Raw genomic sequence first — 12,962 nt, 5'->3', positions numbered from 1 at the left:
TTGAACATTACAATTGGTAACACAAATTCATACCTTAAGCATAATGATTGAACATAGATAATAATATTAAGCATGTAACAGAAAAAACCACAGTGCATCCCTCTTTAGGCTAAACCTGTGTTGAGGGATGTCTCGCTCTCTAGTTGAGTCAACTTAATTATAATACAATAACAATTTTGAGGTATCAAACAATAAAGTAAATTTTATACAATAATCAGTGTGCTTTTCACAAGATGGGAAATTGAAAACATAACAAACTGGACTTACTGAGATCTTAAAGAATAGACCTATAACCATCCTCGCTAAATTAAGAATCAATATGAAAGATTTCAAGTTAATCAGTTGAGTAGTTCAGACGTGATGATGCGTCATTCGTGAATTTCCTATCCCTACATGTATAAGCTGTTTTTTCCTTTACTATATTGTAGATATAGCCTACAACAGAAGAAATCACCAACAGCCTATAACGGCAATGCACGTGATCCCTCACAGTGTGAAGTATATAGTGAGGTCCACGTTATAATGGCAGTGGAGAAAGATAGGAGAAGAACGTTGCCGATCCTCTGTCTTGTCAGTGCCTTCTATAGACGGTAGCTGATACAGGTTTTTTGATGTAATATTAACTGTTCATTCTTGTTTAAAATATTTAATCATATTTTATCAAGCTAGAAATTATATTTTTCAATAATTTCATAATTAAGTGAAATATTTTGTTGATCAATTATTAATTCTACATTGTTAAAAGACGATCTGGCAACAGAGCAAAGCGAAAAAGAGATAACGCTATCCGCTTTGTTGAATGATAGACAAGGATAGCAATACCATTGCTAATCAAACACTGTCATTATTTATTTATTTATTTATTATAAGGTGGACCACACTACAGTTTCAACAATCAACTTTTTGTAAGACGTTTCTCCTGTTATTTTCCTCTGTGAAATAAAAAAATACATCTTCAATCTCCTAAATTCCGTAGCAACAGGGAAGACTAGTTAGAATAAATTCAGCCACTATAGACAAGCAGCGATGAATTTGATTCAAATTTGAGAAAATCGTCGATTCTAAAAATACAAGCGCAGATCATCAACAAAATGTCTCTAAACACAGCTGAGATGGGCTGCTGGCTGGAGTATATCATGCATACTACGTACAAAGTTGAGTCATACAAGTGGGATTCGACCTATTTCCAAGTGGGATTGATGTTACGGGTTCACCAAGAAGAAATTCGTAAAAATCAAATCGTTTGGAGGTCCCAAAGAAGGTAAGCAGTGTGAGAATGACTAGCCTACTGACGACGTTTTGTTGGGTATGGGGGTAGAAGCTGAATTTTCCCTGACTATTTCAAACCCTCAATTACAAATCTCTTGTTTGGACAGTGTCAGTTTTAAAGAAATCTCAATATAAAAAGGATTAAATCCATATCAAATCTCTGACAAATGATGTTTGTATAGTAGCACTCATCGAATTTCCATCTAGCTGTTTACTCTGTTGTCAATATTTGCAGTAGCCAAAGTCTTCGGGGTGATTTACAGTATTTAATTGGTATTTTCGTTAAATAATAATTAATTGAGGTATAAGTAGACATTAATCATAGATCATTGTCTAAAGAAAGGATTGTAGTCTTGAAACTGGCTTAAAACAGATCATGTTGAAATTATATTATAACAATTATGACATGCATAAAATAATGTATTTTACGGTAATTAATTTCAATTTGAGTTTGAACTCTTGTATTTAACACAACTCAAAGCATTCCACTACTACAGTAACAAATTCACTACTACTCTCACATCAATACAGTAATTATTATTTATATGACCTAGTTATCACACACATATATGTGTCATAATACTAATACAGATATACATTCACATGTATATATGGCCCACTTTGTCACACTTCTAATTAACTTTACAGCCAAGAATCGCAACGATCCAATTCAAACGACAAACTTTTGGTGTAGAATGTACTCGGCTGACATCTCACTTGTACGAAAAAGAGAACATTTTTGTTGTTGTCTGTAGTTTTTTGTGCAGACTGCTGCACACTGCCCCAATTCTTTGAGATCTTCATTTTTTTATTCAACACTCTAGTAAACTTGACAATTTTTTGTTTGTGAATGAATAGCGTCTATTTTTGTTTGCGGTCTTTTCACCTGACACTGCGTAGATTTGTTTTGAACTCTTCTTAGAAGAAGTGTGTGAGAATTTACTACAAGAAATAAGTTTATCAATATCAGTCTACATTACGGTACACGTTATAATGGAAGTGGTGAAAGATAGGAAAAAAACGTTGCCGATCCTCTGTCTTCTCAATGCTTTTTTCAAATCAAATCAAAAACTTTAATCTCAATAAAACAATTGAGGGTCCTGCCAAACCCTTCTATAGACGGTAGCTGATACAACTCATTGATGTAATATCAACAGTTCATTCTCGTTTAAAATAATCAATATTATATTTTATTAAGCGAAAAATTATACTTTTCTATTATTTCATGATGATTTTTCATAATTAAATAATCAATTATATTTTATTAAAAAATAAATTATATTTTTCAATAATTCCATAATGAATTTTCATGAAATATTTTGTTAATTAGTTTCTACTCTACATTGCTAAAAGACGATCTGGGAACAGAGCAAAGCGAGAAAGAGATAGCACTATCCGCTTGCTAATCAAACACTGTTCAAACACCTGTAAATGCAGGATTCATTCTACAATCGAATACTGGAGAGAATTTTGACCAAAAACATTAATAGTGTTTGTCCACTGCGAATACATATACAGAGTGGAAAGTAAAATATTGTCCCCGAAAAATGTATGTTTCAAGTTTTTGAAGTTGAATAAATAAGGGAAAGAGTGGTCGAAATGAGATGATTCTCTCGAACATTATTGTTTGGTTAATTCTAAACACTTTGGTGGTGAAACCAATCCGATATCTGTCACAATAACCGAATAACAAGCAATATAAAAATTTCTGTCAATAATGACCGCCATCTTGTATTTTTCAATGATGTCGAAAATTTCCTTGTTTCTATCACCAATATCCTTATTCGTCTAGTTGTAACGAAGAGATTGATACCATTCCCAAGTCTCTATCTTGAAGTAGTCATGAAAAAATCGATTTTATAGTTCTAGCTTGTTACCTCATGCCTATGGAAAAACGCACCAGAAATCATGCAGGGTTTTCATTGGAGGGCGCTGGAGAACTCATTTTCTGCCGTACAGCGCATGAAGATATATCATTCCAAAGTTTAAAAAACGCTCTGAATTTCATAGCTTTAAAATTTCTCAGTATCTCTTGCACAAAAAAGTGATAATGGAATGAAATTTGAATAAATTTAGAAAAAAAGTTTTTTTGGGCTTTTGAAGGTTATAACTAAGAAAATATGCGTTTTAGAGGAAAATTTTATAGAACAAAAATTGTAGAGGAAGATTTTAAAAATATTTTCGTCTGAAAAAACGGTTGAACAACTTGAACGGTTATTGAAATACAAGCGATATAGCAAAATCCTGAAATTTTTGGCGGCCATCATTCTTGTTTCCGAGGTGTTCGCCTGAGATTTCGACTTATCATCGTCACGATCCTTATTATGCTAGACCTAACGAAGAGATTGATACATCTTTCACGGCTGTTACTCAAAAATGACCACGGAATGACATTTGCGCCAGGACTAAATTGCACAATTCATTCAACAGTAAAATATTGAAAATTTGGATTAAAACCATTAAAAGTCCGATGGCAAAAATCACCTCGAATATTCAACAATAAACTATGATTGAATAAAATTGAATAAACTTATAATTACACAGTCTACAATAAAATACTGAATTGACGAAGTTCATGACATGTCAACTATTACAGTTCAGCAGGTCACATCCCACCTATTTAGAAAAGGCCTCCCAAGTCAGAGGCTACAGTTCTGTGGAGAGGTTTTAAGGCTTTGTTTTGTTTGGCGACTGCTCTAAACTGTTCTGCAGCCAGGAATGAGAAACGTCGTTAATAATCTATGGACGCCTTTCTGCTTGCTTGACTGGGCAATCTATCACTTGACGGGACAGTTGGCGAGAGAAAGAGAAAGAAGAATCGGCGAATGAGCAGGAAAGAAGATGAGATAATTGTCACACTGAAGATGATGACACCATATGTGTTCAAAGATGTTTGTAATTTTTTGATAAATTCAATATATTTTTTAGAAAAATAGAATATTGTCATTTTTTTAATGATTTCATTGAGATTTAATGAGATCGGATCGTGTTATCGGATGGGCACGTTAAACTGTCGGTCCCGGCTGAAGTATGACAGTCGTAAGGCCCATTGACGGCTCAAATTATATATTCAGGCGGTGGGACCTTCCCGCAAGGGACTCCCCACCAACAAAAGCCATACGAATTTACTTTAATGAGAGATTGAAATGCATTATTGGATTATTTCACTTTGATTTCATTGAATTCTCTGTATTAGCCTATGTAGTTCACAGAATATGCTATAGTGAGGTCCACGTTATAATGGCAGTGGAGAGATATGAGAACAACGTTGCCGAACCTTTGTCTTGTCAATGCCTTCTATAGACGGTGGCTGATACACGTTTATTGATTAATAAAAACAATATAGAAACTTTATAAACTATGTAAAGTGTTTTTAGGTTTATTGATGTAATATTAACTGTTCATTCTCGTTTAAAGTAATCAATTATATTTTATTAAGCAAGAAATTATATTTTTCAATAATTTCATAATGAAATTTTATAATTAAGATAAAATATTTTGTCAACTATTTATTAATTCTACATTGTTAAAAGACGATCTGGCAAAGCGAGAAAGAGATAGCGCTATCAGCTATCAGCGCCATGTTGAATGATAGACAAGGATAGCAATATCATTGCCAACCAAACACTGCCATTATAACGTGGACCTCAGTATAGTGTTTTACTATAGATAAATATCACTTTTATCTCACCAAAACAGTATCTGAAGTCAAAGAAGATGATGAGAAGGGCAGAAGGATATGGGGGAAAGAGATGAGAATTAGGATGGAATATGAGTATGTGAAGGAGAAGAGACAGTAAACAGAAGAAAATAGAAGAAGAGAAACAAAAGCTAGAATAAGGAGGAGGAGGAGGAGGAGGAGGAGGAGGAGGAGGAGGAGGAGGAGGAGGAGGAGGAGGAGGAGGAGGAGGAGGAGGATGAGGAGGAGGAGGAGGAAGAGGAGAAGGAGAAGGAGGAAGAGAAGGAGAAGAGGAAAAAGAAGAAGAAGAAGAGAAGAAGAAGAAGAGAAGAAGAAGAAGAAGAGAAGAAGAAGAAGAAGAAGAAGAAGAAGAAGAAAAAGAAGAAGAAAAGAGCTTCAAGTGAGACGACAGGATAGCCCTTGGTGAACTTCCAAAATTTAGTAACACCTCACTGATGATCGTCTATTTTGAACCGCCGATTTCAGACTGATTGCAAAATCGCACTTCACACTCTCTCACCCAGACCATACAATAACAAAGACAATTCATTTCTTATCGCCTTCAACTCTTCTAATGAGTTTCATTATGTTAGTTCAACTGTGAAGAAAACACCTATCCAATCATGAACATATCCCTCAAAGAATAATTTTCAAATTAGAATTTAAATGAGCTTGGAAATAGAGATTCAAGGAATTCAAATAAATTCAAATTAGGAGAGAAAAATTGAATCAGCATTCACAAAAAAAAATAAAATAAAAATAATAGGTCTTGACTCGAGAAATTAGAATTGGCTATGGTGAGGTCCACGTTATAATGGCAGTGTTTGATAAGCAATGGTATTGCTATCCTTGTCTGCAATGGTATTGCTATCCTTGTCTATCATTTAACAAATCGGATGGCACTATCCTTTTCTCGCATTGCTCTTTTGCCAGATCGTCTTTTAACAATAATTAATTAACAAAATATTTCATTTTAATTATGAAAATTTCATATGATATTATTGAGAAATATAATTTCTTTCTTAATAAATTATGATTGATTACTTTAAACAAGAATGAACAGTTAATATTACATCAATAAACCTGTATCAGCTACTGTCTATAGAAGGCATTGACAAGACAGAGGATCGGCAACGTTGTTCTCCTATCTTTTTCCACTGCCATTATAACGTGGACCTCACTTTAGGAAGTAGAGAACGCACGATGTTTGAATACTGTAGCATAGAAGAAGGAACCTTATGATTTTTACACCATGACTATAGTGAGGTCCACGTTATAATTGCAGTATTTGATTAACATTGCTGTTGCTATTCTTGTATATCATTCGACAAAGCTGATAGCACCATCCTTTTCTAGCTCCGCAAAGTTGCCAGATCGGTTTTTAACAACGTGAACAAAATATTTCATCTCAATTATTACGAGAATTTATTATTCAATCATTGAAACATATAATTTCTTGTGGAATAAAATATAAATTATTAAAAGCACAAATTGAAATTGTCAACCAATTGTTATAAAAAGTTGTTCACAATATTTCAATTTGTGTTTTCATTATGGAAAAGTACTAAATCACTCACAACACAACTGTAAGGTCAAAAAATATACATATGTATATAAATTATTGAAAATAATTATTATATTTATATTTTTAATAATTAATTATTATATAATAATAATAATTATTATTAGCCTATTTATAATTATTATAAAAATATGTATACAAATTATTATTTCAAACAAGAATGAACAGTTTATTTTACATCAGATATACCGGTATCAACAATGCTGTTTTCCTATCTTTATCCACTGGTATTATAAAGTGGACCTCACAATAACGATTTTTAGGGCCGGTTTCCCAGCTCGAGATTTGGCTAAGTCCTAGACTTTAAACAGCTGGAGTCAGAAAATTGGTTTTCAAAAACGGGGCGTAGTCGCAGTCATTGTCATAGTCACGTTTGAATTAAATTTCGAAAAACTAGAAAATTGAACACAAATAAAATAAAGAGAAAATAGTGTAAAGTTTGAGCTATTTTTAATCATTTAGGTATGAATGGCTAATTTCATCAAGGAAAAACGTTTCCAATTATAGAAATGAGAAAATGAAAACTGCGACTACGGTTATAAAAGCTTCGACTACGCCCCGTTTTGGAAAGCCAATTTTCTGACTCCAGCTGTTTAAAGTCTAGGACTTAGCAAAAGCCCGAGCTCGGAAACCAGCCTTAGTCATGCTTTCATAACAGAAAGAGTATAACAGAGAAGATTTTGAATGTTGTTGGTTCAGCTTTGAGGAATCCACGTTTAATTCCAAATGAATTATTTCAGAAATAGTCTTTCAATCAACATTCAGAATAACTTCAAAATCATATATTGAATAAATCATTCTAATTGACTAAATAGATAACAAAACTTCAAGATTCCTATATACAGGAAGCGAGCTGAATCTCGTCTAAAAACCAAACTATAGTGAGGTCCATGTTATAATGGCAGTGGAGAAATATAGGAGAACACAATGTTGCCGATCCTCACTGCCTAGTCAATGCCTTCTATAGACGGTAGCTGATACAGGTTTATTGATGTAAAATTAACTGTTCATCTTCGTTTAAAATAAACAATTCTATTTTATTAAGCAAGAAATTATATTTTTCAATAATTTCATAATTAAGATGACATGTTTTGTAAATTAATTATTAATTGTACATTGTAAAAGACTAACTGGCAACAGAGCAAAGCGAGAAAGAGATAGCGCTATCCAGTTTCTTGAATGATAGACAAGGATACCAATACCATTGCTAATCGAGCACTGCCATTATAAAGTGGACCTCACTATAGGAATAGCATAGACAGCAGAAAAGTAAACATCACTTTTTAGCAATTTATGCTTTTCAAAATGCATTCATAGTGAATATATTAGAAGATTTAGTTGGGAGAAATGTTATTTCAATGGAGATTGACGTAAGTCGAGTGCAGAATAAAAATACCAATGAATCTCAGACGATGTTCAATATTTTCGTCAACTTCGACGTTGGTGATGAGGGAGACCTATATAGCTCCCTACATAGTCCACTCTAGACTTCCGTAACTCGCATATTTCTGTATCAGCTTTTGACTTTTAATTGAAAGCATAAGACGTTGATGTTGTCAATACCTCTACCTCCTCCAATACAATCACTTCTGATTAAAATAAGACCATAGAATAAGAATAGAAAGTACCTATGTTTTCTCTATGATAAGACTTAGTGTCACATTCAATATACAAGAAATAAGAATAACTTTTTGTGTAGTTGTGAAAGTTGATATTGTGGTAATTATTCATATTAAACTAGTAGTTCTGTGAACAGTAGACCTCAAGCAGTTTCCTCATCCACAACCACAAGTATCTGATGTCACCTTTTCTCAGTTGAATCATAATTTACTCTTAAAAACTGTTATTTGTTTCTCCAAGATCAAAAACTCAGTTCATGTTTAAATTTTTATTCCATATAATAATATCCAGTTCCGTGATAATCTTTTCATCTGATAAAAATATTTCTCAACTATTTTTAAATAAATGTTTTTCAATCAAGAATATTATAATTTCTTCAGCATTATTTAGTTAATTTAATCACTTTTTATTTTATTTTCAACCACCTATTAAATTTGTTTTTCAAATGTGAGAATATTGATACTGATGGGCACGCATCATAAAAATATTGAAAACCCTATCTTATATAAATAGAAATGGCCAGACATCTGTGTAATGCATGCAATGAATAATCCACTTGTCAGCTGATTGATTATAAATAATTCTATAGTCTGATTGATGCTATCTTCAAAGTAGATGATATATAGTGATATCAGAGTATGGAGGAATTCCTTTTCTTTTCATATTATCCTTAAAATGCAAAATTTCAAAAAAAAACTTGTGTATACATCGACGCGCAGTTGAAAGAGGAATATTCCTGCCAAATCTCATCGAATTCTATCAACGCGTTTGGCCGTAACTTATGTAACTTACACACAGACAGACAAAAGAAAATCCGAGTCAAAACATAGACCTAATTACGTTCGGCCAATAAAAATACTAAGAAATTGTCAAAAACCACAGATTTTATAAAAAGTGGAAAGACCGGTTTCGGTTGTTACACCATAGTCGATCTCTGATAAACTCTTATACAGTATAGTTAAACTCGTTATAGTTTATCAGAGATTGACAATGGTGTAACAACCGAAACCGGTCTTTCTACTTTTAATACAATCTGTGGTTTTTGACAATTTATTAGTCTTTTTATTTTAATTAAAATGAGAATAAAGTATGATTGTATTGATGAGAGCAACACAAGATATTAGAACAATATGGTAATGTGAGGGTGTCGGAGACCAAATTTACAGCATTGTCATAGCTTCTGCAATCCTCATAGCTATCCTCATTGAAATTCATTTGCAGAAGTTTGACAGAATGCATATACTATCTAAATTTGGGAGAGAAATAGTAGAAGGAGTATCCTTAGTTTTTCTCTCTCGGTCAGTGCAGTCTTGTAAAAATAATAAATAAATAAAATGCTGTGAATTTTCTCTCCGACAACCCCACATTGCCATATATATTGGTCCAATATCTTGTCCACTCTAGAGTAAAATGATTGAAGTGAAGAATCATAACCAGTCTTTGGAACTATTCATATCTAAATTTGGGAGAGGGGAAGTATTGAGCTGAACTTGTTGACCCTTTCTCAATCATTCACATGATTTGTGTATATTGTCAATGTTGAACAAATAAATGGATTATGAGAAAAATAGGATAACTTTTTAGAATGGAAAGGGTAGGAAACTGGATCCCAAATTTCTAGACCAATAAATCTATAATGAGGTCCACGTTATAATCAGCTTATAAAAAAAAAATCAGCTGATAGTTGCAGTGATAGTAGTTTTAATTTTTCTGCTCAAAATTTTCAAGTTTATTTCAATATTATTGAAACTTTCGGATTGTTTAGTGTTATTTCCGGCTATTATTAACCCTTCGAAATTCAAAATTCATCAGTCATATCTCGAATACGTATTCTCTGAGTGTTAATCTTTGGTGAAAACAGAAATTTTAAACTTAACCTCACTTTGGACTATTTATGTGCCAAAATCAAGGAATTGAAGAAGTTTTGGGCAATTGCCTGTTTCTCTTTCCAAATATCGTGTTTGTGACTGTTCTAATGAATAAATAATGACAGTGTTTGGTTAACAATGGTATTGCTATCCTTGTCTTCATTCAACAAAATGGATAACGCTATCTCTTTCTCGCTTTGCTCTGTTGCCAGATCGTCAACAATGTAGAATTAATTAACATTCAATGAAAAAGACTAAGAAATTGTCAAAAACAGCAGATTTATTGAAACTTAGAAAGACCGGTTTCAGTTATTACACCATTGTCAATCTCTAATAAACTGAGATAAGACTGTTTATCAGAGTCTGAAAATGTTTCTCAGAGATGTAATAACCGAGACCGGTTTTTCTAAGTATCAATAAATCTGTGTTTTTTGACAATTTCTTAGTCTTTTTCATTTAATGTGAATAATTACCACAATATCAACTTCTCAGCTACACAAAAAGTGAAATTAATTAACAAAATATCTTATCTTAATTATGTAAATTCATTAAGAAATTATCAAAAAATATAATTTCTTGCTTAATAAAATATAATTGATTATTTTAAACGAGAATGAACAGTTAATATTACATCAATAAACTTGTATCAGCTACCGTCTATAGAAGGCATTGACAAGACAGAGGTTTGGCAACGTTGTTCTCCTATCTTTCTCCACTGCCATTATAAAACTTGGACCTCACTATAGGATATATATTCAATTAATAACGCAAATAAGTATGAGGTTGCTATAAAAAGGTTCCCTTCTGGAATGGGAAAGATAGGAATCTGGAATGAACGGACCCCAAATCTCTTGACCAATAAATCTGGAATATAAATATTCATTAGCATTTGAATAATTGCAATATCTCAGTAATTTCCATCTGTAGACTGGCTGGCCGCTATGGCTTCGTATAAAATGAGCGCTGCTATCCAGAGATTGTCTGTTTGGTGTAAGGGTAAGCAATCCTGACCGGCAATTAGGAGGTACTGGGTTCGATTCCCGGGCTGACAAATAATTTTTGAATAGTAGCACTCATCGAATTTCCATCTAGCTGTTTACCCTGTTGTCAATATTTGCAGTAGCAGAAGTCTTCAGGGTGAATTACAGCATTTAATTTGGATTTTCGTTTAATAATAATTATTGATCCCAAATTTCTTGACCAATAAATCAAGGTCAATTCAAATTTATAATGTAAATAAGTGTAATGTTGTAAATGAGTTAAAGGTTGCTTTGCTCACCCGTTGGGCAGAGGAGTGTTGAGTTCATCTAGAAGGCTGTCAACTGAGGGCCTGCCTGGGCTCACACCAATACCAGTTCGCACTGTGCCGTTCATTTCTTGAGCTGTTCAACAAAAATCAAATTAGATTAGTCATCAACGTCACAAAAAATTTAAAAAAAAAAACATATTTACATTAGATTTGTACACAGGACTGCAGTTTCGTGTTGAAACCAACACATCTTTCAAATTCAAATTCTTTATTAGCAATTAATCTTCATCTTCAGCTGTAGATAGATAAGATACACTGGATACAAGTTCCAACAAAATAATTGAAGAGTAATACAATCAAAAATTCTCGGCATGGCCGAAGCCGTCAGTCAGATTATCAGCTGTATTGATGCATGGATGAACCCATGTCCTGAGTATAAATCTAATAAATGTGGAAGTGACAAAAAATGAAACAGGGTTTTTCAATTATCATTAGACTTGTACACAGGACTCCAGTTTCGTGTTGGAACCAACACATCATCAGCTGTAGTGACGCATGGTTGCGCCCATGTCCTATGTAAAAATCTAATAAATGTGAAAGTGACAAAAATGAAACTGGGTTTTCCAATTATGGAGAAATTCCACAATATCAATATTCTACAAATTTTATCAGGATTCATAAACAATGTTAATAATTTCTATGAGCTATAAAAATGTTAGGTATTTAGATATCAATTCAATGTATTGATTAGAAAAGATATTCATTCATCCATCATGGTTGACCAACCACTGGTTGGTCAAGCCGTGCCGATTCGCCAAAAAAACGCCTTGTGTGTTTAGGCTTTTAATCTGATACAATATATCACTTTTGCAACTTTAATTCAAGCCTCCCAGACCAGTAGCTGATCTTGGCATCCAGTAGATTCAAGAGACTCAAGAGCCAATTATACATTGTGAAGAATTTGTAAATAAACTGAAATATTTAAAACCGTTACCTTTTCTTTCAGGATACCGCGAGTTGCTCAGGTCTTGTAGCAAAGTGTCCAACTCTGACAAATTATTATTAAGTGATGTGGCAATTTTTCCCACTCCATTTTCATTCTGGTATGTTGGCTGCAACAAAATAAAATAAATTAATGAATATATTCCTCCATTCTGTATAAAAAAATACTAATTTATTTCAAATAAGTATGGAGTACTCCATAGAATAATACAGTTATAAATAAAAATATAAATCTAAGTTCCCTTTTTATAAAAATATTTTGCCAACACATGTTTTGGCTATATAATGCCATGAATACATCAAATATTATGATGATGAATGGCATAATATTATAGCTGAAACATTTTGTGACTAGATAATTATAAAAAGGTTACTTAGATTTATATTTTTATTTATATTCAAAAGTGGCCCTAAAGAAAAAATACAATATTGCAGTTTGATTGTTGTGTATTGTATCCAATATCCATTCATCATCATGACACCACCAATTGCAAAAATGACAATAGTTCTTTATAGAAATAACTAAATTTCAATTTTTTTACTTTCCTTGCCCTATTTACTATAGGTAAGGAAAGTATTGCTTTCCGAAAAAAATTAAGGTACCTCAATTTCTAAATTTCTATACGTTTCAAAGTCCCCTGAGTCCAAAAAAGTAGTTTTTGGGTATTGGTCTGTATGTGCGTGTGTGTGTGT

The 12,962-nt window shown here is 32.7% G+C and overlaps 1 protein-coding gene across 4 annotated transcripts in view; it reads right to left on the bottom strand.

Annotated features, from left to right (window-relative positions):
- Nucleotides 1-12,962, bottom strand: part of LOC111052736 (paxillin) — a 111,967-nt gene that overhangs the window by 58,066 nt on the left and 40,939 nt on the right. For all 4 annotated transcript variants that reach the window (XM_039436465.1, XM_039436464.1, XM_039436466.1 and 1 more), the window contains 2 exons: nt 12,262-12,379; nt 11,298-11,400 (listed from right to left, as the gene is read on the bottom strand). In XM_039436465.1, the coding sequence (XP_039292399.1) occupies nt 11,298-11,400; nt 12,262-12,379 (221 nt within the window). The remainder of the gene's footprint in view (nt 1-11,297; nt 11,401-12,261; nt 12,380-12,962) is intronic.

The sequence above is a fragment of the Nilaparvata lugens genome, chromosome 10 (genome assembly GCF_014356525.2).
Source record: "Nilaparvata lugens isolate BPH chromosome 10, ASM1435652v1, whole genome shotgun sequence".
In the NCBI taxonomy this organism is placed as follows: Eukaryota; Metazoa; Arthropoda; class Insecta; order Hemiptera; family Delphacidae; genus Nilaparvata; species Nilaparvata lugens.
Note: the sequence above shows the minus strand (reverse complement) of the source record. Positions and strands in the feature narration are given on the sequence as shown.